The 16,956-nt window shown below is 49.0% G+C and overlaps 1 protein-coding gene across 2 annotated transcripts in view; it reads left to right on the plus strand.

Moving 5' to 3' along the window:
* Positions 1 to 16,956, plus strand: part of LOC120034978 (deoxycytidylate deaminase-like) — a 56,390-nt gene that overhangs the window by 18,367 nt on the left and 21,067 nt on the right. For both annotated transcript variants that reach the window (XM_038981704.1, XM_038981703.1), the window contains exon 4: positions 4,343 to 4,459. In XM_038981704.1, coding sequence (XP_038837632.1) covers positions 4,343 to 4,459 — 117 coding nt within the window. The remainder of the gene's footprint in view (positions 1 to 4,342; positions 4,460 to 16,956) is intronic.

Genomic DNA, 16,956 nt, shown 5'->3' on the forward strand with positions numbered 1-16,956 from the left:
GGTTTCAAGTAACTCTGCAGCTAATTGGGACCACAAAAGGCTTTTGTGAGGTCCACATTATTGGTCAATTTTAGGAGCAGTTTTAAAGGGGGGGGGGGGGGGGGGCTGGCTGTTGGATCACACTGCGGATCAGTGTTCATTTACGCTATACACCAGTGATGGTAATGGTAACTACCACTGTTCTAATAGTAACTGAGACCAGTGACTGTAATGGTAACTACCATTGTTCTAATAGTAACTGAGACCAGTGACTGTAATGGTAACTACCACTGTTCTAATAGTAACTGAGACCAGTGACTGTAATGGTAACTACCACTGTTCTAATAGTAACTGAGACCAGTGACTGTAATGGTAAATACCACTGTTCTAATAGTAACTACCACTGTTCTAATAGTAACTGAGACCAGTGACTGTAATGGTAACTACCACTGTTCTAATAGTAACTGAGACCAGTGACTGTAATGGTAACTACCACTGTTCTAATAGTAACTGAGACCAGTGACTGTAATGGTAACTACCACTGTTCTAATAGTAACTGAGACCAGTGACGGTAATGGTAACTACCACTGTTCTAATAGTAACTGAGACCAGTGACTGGTAATGGTAACTACCACTGTTCTAATAGTAACTGAGACCAGTGACTGTAATGGTAAATACCACTGTTCTAATAGTAACTACCACTGTTCTAATAGTAACCGAGACCAGTGACTGTAATGGTAACTACCACTGTTCTAATAGTAACTGAGACCAGTGACTGGTAATGGTAACTACCACTGTTCTAATAGTAACTGAGACCAGTGATGGTAATGGTAACTACCACTGTTCTAATAGTAACTGAGACCAGTGACTGTAATGGTAACTACCACTGTTCTAATAGTAACTGAGACCAGTGACTGGTAATGGTAACTACCACTGTTCTAATAGTAACTGAGACCAGTGACAGTAATGGTAACTACCACTGTTCTAATAGTAACTGAGACCAGTGACTGGTAATGGTAACTACCACTGTTCTAATAGTAACTGAGACCAGTGACTGGTAATGGTAACTACCACTGTTCTAATAGGAACTGAGACCAGTGACTGTAATGGTAACTACCACTGTTCTAATAGTAACTGAGACCAGTGACTGGTAATGGTAACTACCACTGTTCTAATAGTAACTGAGACCAGTGACTGGTAATCGTAACTACCACTGTTCTAATAGTAACTGAGACCAGTGACTGGTAATGGTAACTACCACTGTTCTAATAGTAACTGAGACCAGTGACTGGTAATGGTAACTACCACTGTTCTAATAGTAACTGAGACCAGTGACTGGTAATGGTAACTACCACTGTTCTAATAGTAACTGAGACCAGTGACAGTAATGGTAACTACCACTGTTCTAATAGTAACTGAGACCAGTGACTGTAATGGTAACTACCACTGTTCTAATAGTAACTGAGACCAGTGACTGTAATGGTAACTACCACTGTTCTAATAGTAACTGAGACCAGTGACTGGTAATGGTAACTACCACTGTTCTAATAGTAACTGAGACCAGTGACTGTAATGGTAACTACCACTGTTCTAATAGTAACTGAGACCAGTGACTGGTAATGGTAACTACCACTGTTCTAATAGTAACTGAGACCAGTGACTGGTAATGGTAACTACCACTGTTCTAATAGGAACTGAGACCAGTGACTGTAATGGTAACTACCACTGTTCTAATAGTAACTGAGACCAGTGACTGGTAATGGTAACTACCACTGTTCTAATAGTAACTGAGACCAGTGACTGGTAATGGTAACTACCACTGTTCTAATAGTAACTGAGACCAGTGACTGGTAATGGTAACTACCACTGTTCTAATAGTAACTGAGACCAGTGACTGTAATGGTAACTACCACTGTTCTAATAGTAACTGAGACCAGTGACTGGTAATGGTAACTACCCCTGTTCTAATAGTAACTGAGACCAGTGGTGGTAATGGTAACTACCCCTGTTCTAATAGTAACTGAGACCAGTGGTGGTAATGGTAACTACCACTGTTCTAATAGTAACTGAGACCAGTGACTGGTAATGGTAACTACCACTGTTCTAATAGTAACTGAGACCAGTGACAGTAATGGTAACTACCACTGTTCTAATAGTAACTGAGACCAGTGGTGGTAATGGTAACTACCACTGTTCTAATAGTAACTGAGACCAGTGACTGGTAATGGTAACTACCACTGTTCTAATAGTAACTGAGACCAGTGACTGGTAATGGTAACTACCACTGTTCTAATAGTAACTGAGACCAGTGACAGTAATGGTAACTACCACTGTTCTAATAGTAACTGAGACCAGTGGTGGTAATGGTAACTACCCCTGTTCTAATAGTAACTGAGACCAGTGGTGGTAATGGTAACTACCCCTGTTCTAATAGTAACTGAGACCAGTGGTGGTAATGGTAACTACCCCTGTTCTAATAGTGACTGAGACCAGTGACTGTAATGGTGACTACCACTGTTCTAATAGTAACTGAGACCAGTGACTGGTAATGGTAACTACCACTGTTCTAATAGTAACTGAGACCAGTGACAGTAATGGTAACTACCACTGTTCTAATAGTAACTGAGACCAGTGGTGGTAATGGTAACTACCACTGTTCTAATAGTAACTGAGACCAGTGGTGGTAATGGTAACTACCACTGTTCTAATAGTAACTGAGACCAGTGACAGTAATGGTAACTACCACTGTTCTAATAGTAACTGAGACCAGTGGTGGTAATGGTAACTACCACTGTTCTAATAGTAACTGAGACCAGTGACTGTAATGGTAACTACCACTGTTCTAATAGTAACTGAGACCAGTGACTGGTAATGGTAACTACCACTGTTCTAATAGTAACTGAGACCAGTGGTGGTAATGGTAACTACCACTGTTCTAATAGTAACTGAGACCAGTGGTGGTAATGGTAACTACCACTGTTCTAATAGTAACTGAGACCAGTGGTGGTAATGGTAACTACCACTGTTCTAATAGTAACTGAGACCAGTGACTGGTAATGGTAACTACCACTGTTCTAATAGTAACTGAGACCAGTGACTGGTAATGGTAACTACCACTGTTCTAATAGTAACTGAGACCAGTGACAGTAATGGTAACTACCACTGTTCTAATAGTAACTGAGACCAGTGACTGGTAATGGTAACTACCACTGTTCTAATAGTAACTGAGACCAGTGACTGGTAATGGTAACTACCACTGTTCTAATAGTAACTGAGACCAGTGACTGGTAATGGTAACTACCACTGTTCTAATAGTAACTGAGACCAGTGACTGGTAATGGTAACTACCACTGTTCTAATAGTAACTGAGACCAGTGACTGGTAATGGTAACTACCACTGTTCTAATAGTAACTGAGACCAGTGGTGGTAATGGTAACTACCACTGTTCTAATAGTAACTGAGACCAGTGGTGGTAATGGTAACTACCACTGTTCTAATAGTAACTGAGACCAGTGGTGGTAATGGTAACTACCACTGTTCTAATAGTAACTGAGACCAGTGGTGGTAATGGTAACTACCACTGTTCTAATAGTAACTGAGACCAGTGACTGGTAATGGTAACTACCACTGTTCTAATAGTAACTGAGACCAGTGACTGTAACATTAAACAGTGCTCAGGATAATATCTTATCGCGTTCCCCACCGAAGACATGCTGCCATGACAACTGTTTGTCACAAATTCTCCAAGTTAACCATCCCTTGGCTCTCTCTCTCTCATGAGTTCTGCCTGCTTGCTGTGAGCGCAGTGGACCAACGTGCATGTCGTGCCGTGCCGTGCTCTGATGTTGTGCCAAAGCCAATCTGCAGCAGTAGCGGGTGGCGGCGTGGTTGGCTGGCTGGCATGGGGCTAGTGGGGGGGTATGGTAATCATACTACAGTTTGGGGGTTGGCCGGTGTGCTCTGTAATTGGCCACCGTCGCTGATAGGGGGCAATTCATTTCCCGTAATTAACGTTAGGAAGCAGTCATTTTATGGCTGCCAGGGTGGAGGGGAGAGGAGGCATCTGTTCACTCTCAGTGCATCACTTTCCACTGGACAATGGGAATTAAGGCCTGTATTGAGTCTCAAAATGGAATTGCTGAACTAGGATCAGCTTAGCCTTTTTAGATCAATGAATGAGATTATATGGACAGGGGGGGACCTGATCCTAGACCAGTGAATTTTTTTATGTGGCTGTTGGAACTAGGAAACCTGTATCATCTGCATATTAATGTCTCTTTTGATTCACTGCCACCCCTGGTGTGTTGACCAGATTTTCACACTCTTCCTCCCCTTCTCTCTTCCTCCCCCCCTCTCCTCCAGTGTGCCATGCGGAGCTGAATGCGATCATGAATAAGAACTCAGCGGACGTGAAGGGCTGTTCCATGTACGTGGCTCTGTTCCCCTGCAACGAGTGTGCCAAGCTCATCATCCAAGCAGGTGGGAACCCTCCCTCTCTCCTTCACCCATCCCTCTGTTCTGTCATTTTTGTTCTCCATTTCCAAACAGGCGAGCCTTCTCCCAACTGTTGCCCTCCCTCACAACTGCCTTTGCTTTTCTCCACCCTTTACCTTTCTTTTTCATCTCTCTGTGACACCTTTTCTCCGCTCCTTTTCATCCTTTCAGGGCCACACACTCATTCTCTCGTTCCATACCTTTGGTGTTGTCGTGTTTCTTCTCTCTCTGCATTCCTTTTTTATTTTCTACCTTCGTTCATGCTCTTCCCGTGTTGCACTCCTGCTCCTCTCTTTCTATACCTCTTCTCTCAGGGACACACACACTCCTGCTCCTCTCTTTCTATACCTCTTCTCTCAGGGACACACACACTCCTGCTCCTCTCTTTCTATACCTCTTCTCTCAGGGACACACACACTCCTGCTCCTCTCTTTCTATACCTCTTCTCTCAGGGACACACACACTCCTGCTCCTCTCTTTCTATGCCTCTTCTCTCAGGGACACACACACTCCTGCTCCTCTCTTTCTATACCTCTTCTCTCAGGGACACACACACTCCTGCTCCTCTCTTTCTATGCCTCTTCTCTCAGGGACACACACACTCCTGCTCCTCTCTTTCTATGCCTCTTCTCTCAGGGACACACACACTCCTGCTCCTCTCTTTCTATACCTCTTCTCTCAGGGACACACACACTCCTGCTCCTCTCTTTCTATACCTCTTCTCTCAGGGACACACACACTCCTGCTCCTCTCTTTCTATACCTCTTCTCTCAGGGACACACACACTCCTGCTCCTCTCTTTCTATACCTCTTCTCTCAGGGACACACACACTCCTGCTCCTCTCTTTCTATGCCTCTTCTCTCAGGGACACACACACTCCTGCTCCTCTCTTTCTATGCCTCTTCTCTCAGGGACACACACACTCCTGCTCCTCTCTTTCTATGCCTCTTCTCTCAGGGACACACACACTCCTGCTCCTCTCTTTCTATGCCTCTTCTCTCAGGGACACACACACTCCTGCTCCTCTCTTTCTATGCCTCTTCTCTCAGGGACACACACACTCCTGCTCCTCTCTTTCTATGCCTCTTCTCTCAGGGACACACACACTCCTCCCTCTCTCGTCCTTGACTCAGCTATTCACAGCGAGAGCTCTCTCCTCCTCTTCCACTAAACGCATCACCTCTTTCCATCTTTTCTCCCTCTATACATCCCGGTTGACAACCACAATGCATTGCAGTTTAGCTTTACCTCACATTGTGTTTAGCCTAAGTGCCATACAGTGTTCACTCTGTGCAGTATCAGTTATGCAGGTATTAGACTAACGCTTACGTGATTAGCTTTGATGGATGGGCAGACCACACAGCAACCTACAACAAGCACGCAGGTAGGAGATATCGTCTTCCCTTTTTAACTTAGCTTCCTGCTGCACTGGCGTTTGTTTACCAAATGGCAGTAACGTATATATATATATTTTTTTGTTAAAACTAATTCAACTGCGGCGATTGCTCTCGGGACAATCTCAACAGCTTCTCAGCAGAGTGTTTTGGGTGCGTTTTGATCATCCCCGACGTCGCTCGCGCGTGTGCCGTGGTACAGTCTGTGTGTCAAGGTGATTCTGTTAGACAGAATGCTCGGCGAGGGAGCGACGTCACACGGGGGATTGGGGACCCCCCCCAACAGAGGACAAGGTTTCAAGGGGGTGGTGCAACCCGTACCCCTACTGCTCTCATTGCTCCCGCCCACCTACGATAGAAAACAGGACTATTATACTCCGCAACCTCCGCCTTTTTCAAACATAGCAACACGAACGGCAAGCACAGCTCTTTCCCCCCTCTTTCTATCCTTCTCTTTCTCCTTCGCTCCCTCTCTACCGCTTTCTGCCCTCGCTCGAAAAACTTTCCTTTCCCCGTTATCTTCCCACAACCCCCTGCTGTTGCTACTTAGGCAAGAGGCCCTCCTGGAGCTGCATACCGAAGTGAGGCACACACACACTCAACTCCTACACACACGGAGCTATATATACTGACATGTATGCAGCCATGTATACACACACTCATAGTTCCGACACACTCCTACACACACTATTTCACTCTGATCACAAGCGGGGCTTGCCAGGCCCTCTTCTCTCCCCGGCACAGTGGGGTGTAAGCTCTATCTCCAGGCTCCTACTTCGTTAAGGAGAGAGTGTATACACACACAGACACACACACACACTTCTCGTTCACCCGCACCTGCAAGAGGAGAGAAGGAAACTGAACAGCAACAAGCCAACCTAATTTGTGATGCAGTTTCAACCTGGCTCGTCAAACGCTTAGCAACAAGTGCCATGTTTCACAAAGGTGGCGTGTGATGACTGTTCACTCCTCCCCGCCACTAGAAAAAGCTTTTTTCCTCTCTGAATCTCTTACTAATTCTCTCTTTTTCTTTCCCTTTTTCTCCCCCGACTCTCTCTCTCTCGCTCTCTCTCCTATCTATCCGTCTCACTGTCATAACAGCATGAGGAGAATCAGAGGGTTTAACAATAGATGTGTTTAGATGTGTTTGCTATTTACCGTGAAACGTGTCAGTGAATCCGATAGGCCTACGGAAGGCAGTTGGGCTCAATTCCACAACGCTCCTTAGCGCTGCACCTGTTCGTCTGGTTTTAATCTCTCACTCTAGAAATGGGCTTATTTCCATTCAGCCTTGATTACAACGTCTCCATTTGTGGGGTCAAAGAGTGCGTTTGAACCTCTGAAACCTAGGGAATAAGTTAAAGTATGGTCTGACAGAGTGGGCCTCTCTGTCTGTCTCTGTCTGTCTCTGTCTGTCTCTGTCTGTCTCTGTCTGTCTCTCTCTGTCTGTCTGTCTGTGTCTGTCTGTGTCTGTCTGTGTCTGTCTGTCTGTCTGTCTGTCTGTCTGTCTGTCTGTCTGTCTGTCTGTCCGGTCGTTTGTGTGTTTTAATAAATGCGCCTCATGTACCGACGAACAGAACGGCTCAGCTCTCTAAGAACGCTTGCAAGGCCTTGAAAGATAGCCTCTCGGCCCCTCAACGTGTGTGTGTGCGCGCGCCTTGAACGAAACCCTCTTGGCCTCTCAATACACAGGCTCTTCAGATGAGAGATGGAGGGAAAACGAGGTGTACTCTCCTGGCTTTAGGGGGCACTGTGGTCTTATCATTCTCACCGCTCCCCCTTCGTTTCCTCTCGGTCTCCAGCAGGCCACCCATTCAATCAACGTTTGAACAAATCTCTGTTGGCTTTTATTTTTGGACTGAAGTTGAAATGAGTTGCGCTGCTTCTCAGTAACCATGTGGAGCCACCCAGAACTCTCTCTCTCTCCCTCCAATATCTTTCCACCTTTTTATCGTTCGCTTTTCTTTTCTATTTCAATCATTCTGTTTTTCTCCCACTCTCTTTTATTCACCCAATTACTTACTTTGACTCTCTCCTCCTTTCCTCCTTTCCTCCTCTCTCTCCTCCTTTCCCCCTCTCTCGCTCTCCTCCACCCCCCCTGTTACCAGACGGTTAATAGTACGTAACTGTCTTGTTATTTACACTATAAATCCTCAAATCAGCCTCCTATTATATTCTCAGCCGGTCTCAGTTCTAATGTGAAAAAGCTGCTGCTGTGGTCCGACCTGACTCCCTCGCTGGCAGTGCTGTGGTCCGGTCTGATTCCCACGCTGGCAGTGCTGTGGTCCGGCCTGACTCCCACGCTGGCAGTGCTGTGGTCCGGCCTGACTCCCTCGCTGGCAGTGCTGTGGTCCGGCTTGACTCCCTCGCCGGCAGTGCTGTGGTCCGGCCTGACTCCCTCGCCGGCAGTGCTGTGGTCCGGCCTGACTCCCTCGCCGGCAGTGCTGTGGTCCGGCCTGACTCCCTCGCCGGCAGTGCTGTGGTCCGGCCTGACTCCCTCGTTGGCAGTGCTGTGGTCCGGCCTGACTCCCTCGTTGGCAGTGCTGTGGTCCGGCCTGACTCCCTCGCCGGCAGTGCTGTGGTCCGGCCTGACTCCCTCGCCGGCAGTGCTGTGGTCCGGCCTGACTCCCACGCCGGCAGTGCTGTGGTCCGGCCTGACTCCCACGCCGGCAGTGCTGTGGTCCGGCCTGACTCCCACGCCGGCAGTGCTGTGGTCCGGCCCGACTCCCACGTCGGCAGTGCTGTGGTCCGGCCCGACTCCCTCGCCGGCAGTGCTGTGGTCCGGCCCGACTCCCTCGCCGGCAGTGCTGTGGTCCGGCCCGACTCCCTCGCCGGCAGTGCTGTGGTCCGGCCCGACTCCCTCGCCGGCAGTGCTGTGGTCCGGCCCGACTCCCTCGCCGGCAGTGCTGTGGTCCGGCCCGACTCCCTCGCCGGCAGTGCTGTGGTCCGGCCCGACTCCCTCGCCGGCAGTGCTGTGGTCCGGCCCGACTCCCTCGCCGGCAGTGCTGTGGTCCGGCCCGACTCCCTCGCCGGCAGTGCTGTGGTCCGGCCCGACTCCCTCGCCGGCAGTGCTGTGGTCCGGCCCGACTCCCTCGCCGGCAGTGCTGTGGTCCGGCCCGACTCCCTCGCCGGCAGTGCTGTGGTCCGGCCCGACTCCCTCGCCGGCAGTGCTGTGGTCCGGCCCGACTCCCTCGCCGGCAGTGCTGTGGTCCGGCCCGACTCCCTCGCCGGCAGTGCTGTGGTCCGGCCCGACTCCCTCGCCGGCAGTGCTGTGGTCCGGCCCGACTCCCTCGCCGGCAGTGCTGTGGTCCGGCCCGACTCCCTCGCCGGCAGTGCTGTGGTCCGGCCCGACTCCCTCGCCGGCAGTGCTGTGGTCCGGCCCGACTCCCTCGCCGGCAGTGCTGTGGTCCGGCCCGACTCCCTCGCCGGCAGTGCTGTGGTCCGGCCCGACTCCCTCGCCGGCAGTGCTGTGGTCCGGCCCGACTCCCTCGCCGGCAGTGCTGTGGTCCGGCCCGACTCCCTCGCCGGCAGTGCTGTGGTCCGGCCCGACTCCCTCGCCGGCAGTGCTGTGGTCCGGCCCGACTCCCTCGCCGGCAGTGCTGTGGTCCGGCCCGACTCCCTCGCCGGCAGTGCTGTGGTCCGGCCCGACTCCCTCGCCGGCAGTGCTGTGGTCCGGCCCGACTCCCTCGCCGGCAGTGCTGTGGTCCGGCCCGACTCCCTCGCCGGCAGTGCTGTGGTCCGGCCCGACTCCCTCGCCGGCAGTGCTGTGGTCCGGCCCGACTCCCTCGCCGGCAGTGCTGTGGTCCGGCCCGACTCCCTCGCCGGCAGTGCTGTGGTCCGGCCCGACTCCCTCGCCGGCAGTGCTGTGGTCCGGCCCGACTCCCTCGCCGGCAGTGCTGTGGTCCGGCCCGACTCCCTCGCCGGCAGTGCTGTGGTCCGGCCCGACTCCCACGCCGGCAGTGCTGTGGTCCGGCCCGACTCCCTCGCCGGCAGTGCTGTGGTCCGGCCTGACTCCCTCGCCGGCAGTGCTGTGGTCCGGCCTGACTCCCACGCCGGCAGTGCTGTGGTCCGGCCTGACTCCCACGCCGGCAGTGCTGTGGTCCGGCCTGACTCCCACGCCGGCAGTGCTGTGGTCCGGCCTGACTCCCACGCCGGCAGTGCTGTTGGTCCGGCCTGACTCCCTCGCCGGCAGTGCTGTGGTCCGGCCTGACTCCCTCGCCGGCAGTGCTGTGGTCCGGCCTGACTCCCTCGCCGGCAGTGCTGTGGTCCGGCCTGACTCCCTCGCCGGCAGTGCTGTGGTCCGGCCTGACTCCCTCGCCGGCAGTGCTGTGGTCCGGCCTGACTCCCTCGTTGGCAGTGCTGTGGTCCGGCCTGACTCCCACGCCGGCAGTGCTGTGGTCCGGCCTGACTCCCTCGCCGGCAGTGCTGTGGTCCGGCCTGACTCCCTCGCCGGCAGTGCTGTGGTCCGGCCTGACTCCCTCGCTGGCAGTGCTTTAATACTGAGAGCTGTGTTGGTGTAGCGCGCCAAACTATCTCTCTCCTCAATCCTCAACTCAGTCATGCGTTGGTGCATTTTATTTTTAACGCCTCAGTATGGATTTTGAATTGAGGAATCATTATCCGTCTTAAGATCGTTGTACAGATAATGAAGAATATTTGTGTTGACAAGCGGTGTCCTGTTCTAACACCTAGCAGGTTATCCTTCCTCTGAGTCTACATAGCTAATTCACTGGTTGCCCCTCTTCACCCCTCTCCTCCCAGCGGCCTCGCTACCATTGTATTCCCATTAGCTAATCTGGAGGCCTTTTGTTGCTTTCCTAATCCCATTGGAATGCTCCTCCATAGTGTCTCCCTCTCCTGTTTATGACTGGCCCATTACAAGACCTGCTATTGTAAGTCACTTGAAATATAAAATCAATTAACATTTTATTTGCCAAATACAACTGTTGTAGACTTAACTGTGACATGCTTGCTTACAACTCCTCACAACAATGCAGAGTTTAAAAATACAATCGTAAGGAAGAATAAAATACACAAGAATGGAGCTATATGCAGTTTAAGTCAGAAGTTTACATGCACCTTAGCCAAATACATTTAAACTCAGTTTTTCACAATTCCTGACATTTAATCCCAGTAAAAATTCCCTGTTTTAGGTCAGTTAGGATCACCACTTTATTTTAAGAATGTGAAATGTCAGAATAATAGTAGAGAATTATTTATTTCAGCTTTTATTTCTTTCATTACATTCCCAGTGGGTCAGAAGTTTACATGCACTCAATTAGTATTTGCTAGCATTGTCTTTAAATTGTTTATCTTGGGTCAAATATTTCAGGTAGCCTTCCATAAGCTTCCCACAATAAGTTGGGTGAATGTTGGCCCATTCCTTCTGACAGAGCTGGTGTAACTGGGTCAGGCTTGTAGGCCTCCTTGCTTGCACACACTTTTTCAGTTCTGCCCAAAAATGTTCTATAGTATTGAGGCCAGGGCTTTATGATGGCCAATCCAATACCTTGACTTTGTTGTCCTTAAGCCGTTTTGCCACAACTTTGGAAGTATGCTTGGGGTCATTGTCCATTTGGAAGACCTATTTGTGACCAAGCTATAACTTGCTGACTGATGTCTTGAGATGTTGCTTCAATATATCCACATTTTCCTGCCTCATGATGTCATCTATTTTGTGAAGTGCACCAGTCCCTTATGCAGCAAAGCATCCCCACAACATGATGCTGCCACCCCCGTGCTTCACGGTTGGGATGGTGTTCTTCAGCTTGAAAGCCTCACCCTTTTTTCCTCCAAACATAAAGATGGTCATTATGGCCAAACAGTTCTATTTTTGTTTCATCAGGCCAGAGGACATTTCTCCAAAAAGTACGATCTTTGTCCCCATGTGCAGTTGCAAACCGTAGTCTGGCTTTTTTATGGAGCAGTGGCTTCTTCCTTGCTGACTCGTTTTACTGTGGATATAGATACTTTTGTACCTGTTTCCTCCAGCATCTTCACAAGGTCCTTTGCTGTTGTTCTGGGATTGATTTGCACTTTTCGCACCAAAGTACGTTCATCTCTAGGAGACAGAACACGTCTCCTTCCTGAGCGGTATGGCTGCGTGGTCCCATGGTGTTTATACTTGCGTATTATTGTTTGTACAGATGAACGTGGTACCTTCAGGCGTTTGGAAATTGCTCCCAAGGATGAACCAGACTTGTGGAGGTCTACAATTTTTTTTCTGAGGTCTTGGCTGATTATTATTTATTTTTTTCTATTATGTCAAGCAAAGTGACACTGAGTTTGAAGGTAGGCCTTGAAATACATCCACAGGTACACCTCCAATAGGCTAATTGATATAATTTGGGTCAATCAGAAGCTTCTAAAGCAATTACATTTTCTGTAATTTTCCAAGCTGTTTAAAGGCACAGTCAACTTAGTGTATGTAAACTTCTGACCCACTGGAATTGTGATACAGTGAATTATAAGTGAAATAATCTGTCTTTAAACAATTGTTGGGAAAATTACTTGTGTCATGCACAAAGTAGATGTCCTAACCGACTTGTCAAAACTAGTTTGTTAACAAGAAATCTGTGGAGTGGTTGAAAAACGAGTTTTAATGACTCCAACCTAAGTGTATGTAAACTTCCGACTTCAACTGCACAGGGAGAACCAGTACCAGATCAATGTGGAGAAGTAGGAGGTATTTGAGGTATACACTATATATACACACACACACAAAAGTATGTGGACACCCCTTCAAAATTACTGGATTTGGCTGTTGATGACAGGTGTATAAAATTGAGAACACAGCCATGCAATCTCCACAGCCAAACATTGGCAGTAGAATGGCCTTACTGAAGAGCTCAGTGACTTTCAACGTGGCAAGTCAGTTTGTCAAATTTCTGCCCTGGTAGAGCTGCTCCGGTCAACTGTAAGTGCTGTTATTGTGAAGTGGAAATGTCTAGGAGCAACAACAGCTCAGCCGCAAACTGGTAGGCCGCACAAGCTCACAGAACGGGACCACCGAGTGCTGAAGCTCGTAGAGCTTCAATATCGTCTATCCTCAGTTGCAACACCCACTACTGAGTTCCAAACTGCCTCTGGAAGCAACCTCAGCACAATAACTGTTTTGTCGAGAGCTTAACGAAATGGGTTTCCATGGCCGAGCAGCCGCACACAAGCCTAAGATCACCATGTGTTGGCTGGAGTGGTGTAAAGCTCGACACTGTTGGACTCTGGAGCAATGGAAACTCGTTCTCTGTAGTGATGAATCTCGCTTCACCGTCAGTCTGACGGACAAATCTGGGTTTGGGGGATGAAAGGAGAACGCTACCTGCCCAAATGCAGTGCCAACTCAAAAGTTTGGTGGAGGAGGAATAATGGTCTGGGGCTGTTTTTCATGGTTCAGGCTCCTTAGTTCTAGTGAAGGCATATCTTAACACTACAGCATACATTCTGTGCTTCCAACTTTGTGGCAACATTTTGAGGAAGGCCCTTTCCTGTTTCAGCATGACAATGTCCCCGTGAACAACGTGAGGTCCATACAGAAATGGTTTGTCGAGATTGGTGTGAAAGAACTTGACTGGCCTACACAGAGCCCTGACCTAAACCCCATCAACCACCTTTGGGATGAATTGGAACGCCGACTGTGAGCCACACTTAATTGCCCAACATCAGTACCCAAACTCACTAATGCTCGTTTCTGAATGGAAACAAGTCCCTGCTTAAATGTTCCAACATCTAGTGGAAAGCCTTCAGAAGAGTGGAGGCTGTTATAGCAGCAAATGGGGACCAACACCATATTTATGCCCATGATTTTGGAATTAAATGTTTGACGAGCAGATGTCCACATATTTTTGGTAATGTAGTGTATATACATTAAGGCAGGGTGACGTGACTAGGCATCAGGATAAATAATAATACAATTAAGAACAGAGTAGCAGTAGCTTTCCACTAGATGTTTATGTATTTTGACATCATTTTTATGTGCGCGTATGTAGTAATGTGTGTGGGAGTGTCGATGTACACTGTTCTCTCCAAGACAAAGACTGACCAGGTGAAAGCTACAATCACTTATTGATATCACTATGGGGTGGTTGAAAGGTAGGAGTCTGGTTAAAGAATGATTTTTAAGCCTTGAGACAATTGAGATGGGCCTTTCGGGGGGGTTAATGAGCAAGACAAAAGATTTAAGTGCCTTTTGAACAGGGTAAAGTAGTAGGTACCAGGCGCACCATTTGAGTGTGCCAAGAACTGCAATGCTGTTGGGTTTTTCACTCAACAGTTTCCTGTGTGTATCAAGAAGGGTCCACCATCCAAAGGACATCCAGCCATCTTGACAACTGTGGGAGGCATTGGAGTCAACATGGGCCAGCATCCCTGTGGAAAGCTTTCGACACCTTGTAGAGTCCATGCCCAGAAGAATTTAGGCGTGCAACGCAATATTATGGGTGCAACGCAATATTATGGTGTTGCTAATGTTTTGTACACTCAGTGTGTAGTCTAGTGAGTGTGCGTAGGGCCAGTGGAAGATAGTTCAGGTACCATTTTAATTCACTATTTAGCAGTGTTATGGCTTGTGGGTAGAAGATTTGTTGGAGCCTGTACTGTTTGCCGGACGGTAGCAGAGTGAACAGTCTATGGCTTGGGTGGCTGGAGTCTTGGCAATTTTTAGGGCCTTCCTCTGACACCGCCTGATATAGAAGTCCTGAATGTACTGGGCTGTCCGCACCACCCTCTGTAGCACTTTGCTGTCAAGGGCGGTGCATTTGCCATACCAAGCGGTGATGCTGCTCATCAAGATTTTCTCGATGGTGCAGCTGTAGAACTTTGAGGAGCCGAGGGCCCATGAAAAATCTTTCCAGCCTCCTGAGGTGGAAGAGGCGCTGCCGTGCCCTCTTCACGGGTATGTGTGGACCATGTTAAGTCCATAGTGATGTGGACGCCAAGGAACTTGAAGCTTTTGACCCACTCCACAAAAGCCCTGACGATGTGGATTGGGGCGTGCACTCCCTTGTCTCTCCTATTGTCTCAATCAGCTCCTTGGTCTTACTGACGTTGATGGAGAGGTTGTTGTTGTCTTGGCACCACACTGCTAAGTCTCTGACCTCCTCCTTGTAGGCTGACTCATTTCCGTCCGTGATCAGGCCTACCACTGTTGTGTCGTCCGCAAACTCAATGGTATCGGAGTCGTGCACTGCCACGCAGTCGTGGGTGAACAGGGAGTACTAAGCAAACACCCCTGAGGGGCCCCTGTGTTGAGGGTCAACGGGGCGGAGGTGTTGTTGCCATCCCTCACCACAGGGCCCGTCAGGAAGTCCAGGATCCAGTTGCAGAGGGAGGGGTTCAGTCCCAGGGTCCTTAGCTTGGAGGGGACTATGGTGTTGAATAAACATAATTCTCAAAGTTATTTCTCTTGTCCAGAAATTGCATCAACTGTTGGGGCAGTATGCTAATTTTAGTGGGTTTAGGGTGTCTGGGATGATGGTGTTGATGTGGGTCATGACTACAGGGCGATTTAGGCAGGCTACCTTGGAGCTCTTGGGAACAGGGATAATGGTGGTCATCTTGAAACATGTTGGGATTACAGACTGCGACAAGGAGAGAAAATGTGCCAATGTTCCAATGTTACATTCCAAGGTGGCTGAGCAGTTCAGACGTCTTTTTCCGTATTGTCGTGTCGTGTCCTGTATATATATATATTTACACCTTTTCTTCACATATCTTTAATTTATTTTATTATCCAAGAACTCAACTACAAAAGCTTTCCTGCAAAAGCTTTCCTGCAACCCGCTTCACCAATTACAATAAGTATTATTTACCTCAATCTGAAAATCCATCGTGGAAGACAGCCAGGGGCTAATTCAGAAGCTAGCCTGAAAGCTAACCAGAAGCTACTCCGATAGCTAGCCAGAAGCTAATCTGTAGCTGCCCCGAAATTAGCCGGTTTGCTGGCTAGCGTTGGTGTTTCAGCTGCCCACGTTTTGCGGTCATCAGCTATTCCTTTAGCTCGATAATCTACCGGCACTTTTGTGCAACGCGACTCGGACCGGAGCATTCCGGGACTTTTTTTTTTTTTTCTCTCAGTTTCCCCGGATTCCAACCGCAGGCTCTGGACACTTGCACCTTGATTTCGCAGCTAGCTAGCTGCATACCGTGTGACTATTGGCTTACGTCGACCCCGGAGCAAACTCAAATCATGCTGGAGCTAGCCAGCTGAGGAGTTCCATCACCATCCGGACCCGTTTCTTTTGTTGCTGCTGCAGATACGGAACCCCACCGGGCCTTCACGACTGACTGCCGACGTTATTCTGCCCGAGGGATTTATCCAACCGGCACCTCCGTCCCGACGTTACCTGAACGCTCATCTGAGGCCCGCTAATCGTTAGCTGTCTTATCGGCTGCTATCTGAACAAAACCCCACTACACGGAACCTACCGACGGAAACGCACGAGGTATCTACAAACAGACCTCCATCCTATGCTGCTACCGATAGCCATATACCCGGCCAGCTGTCTGGATCGCCACGACCCCAACCAACCTCTACTCACTGGACCCTTATTGATCACTCGATTAAGCATGCCTCTCCTTAATGTAAATATGCCTTGTCCATTGCTGTTCTGGTTAGTGTTTATTGGCTTATTTCACTGTAGAGATTCTAGCCCTGCTCTCTATACCATATCCAACCTCTCAGTTCCACCACCCACATATGCGATGACATCACCTGGTTTCAATGATGTTTCTAGAGACAAGATCTCTCTCATCATCACTCAATACCTAGGTTTACCTCCACTGTATTCACATCCTACCATACCTTTGTCTGTACATTATTCCTTTAAACTATTTTATCGCCCCCAGAAACTTCCTTTTACTCTCTGCTCTAGTAGCTCTAGGCGACCAATTCTCATAGCTTTTAGCCGTACCCTTATCCTACTTCTCCTCTGTTCCTCTGGTGATGTAGAGGTGAATCCAGGCCCTGCAGTACCTGGCTCCACTCCTATTCCCCAGGCGCTCTCTTTTGATGACTTCTGTAACCGTAATAGCCTTGGCTTCATGCATGTTAACATTAGAAGCCTCCTCCCTAAGTTTGTTTTGTTCACTGC

This window comes from Salvelinus namaycush, chromosome 42 (assembly GCF_016432855.1).
Source record: "Salvelinus namaycush isolate Seneca chromosome 42, SaNama_1.0, whole genome shotgun sequence".
Lineage (NCBI taxonomy): Eukaryota > Metazoa > Chordata > Actinopteri > Salmoniformes > Salmonidae > Salvelinus > Salvelinus namaycush.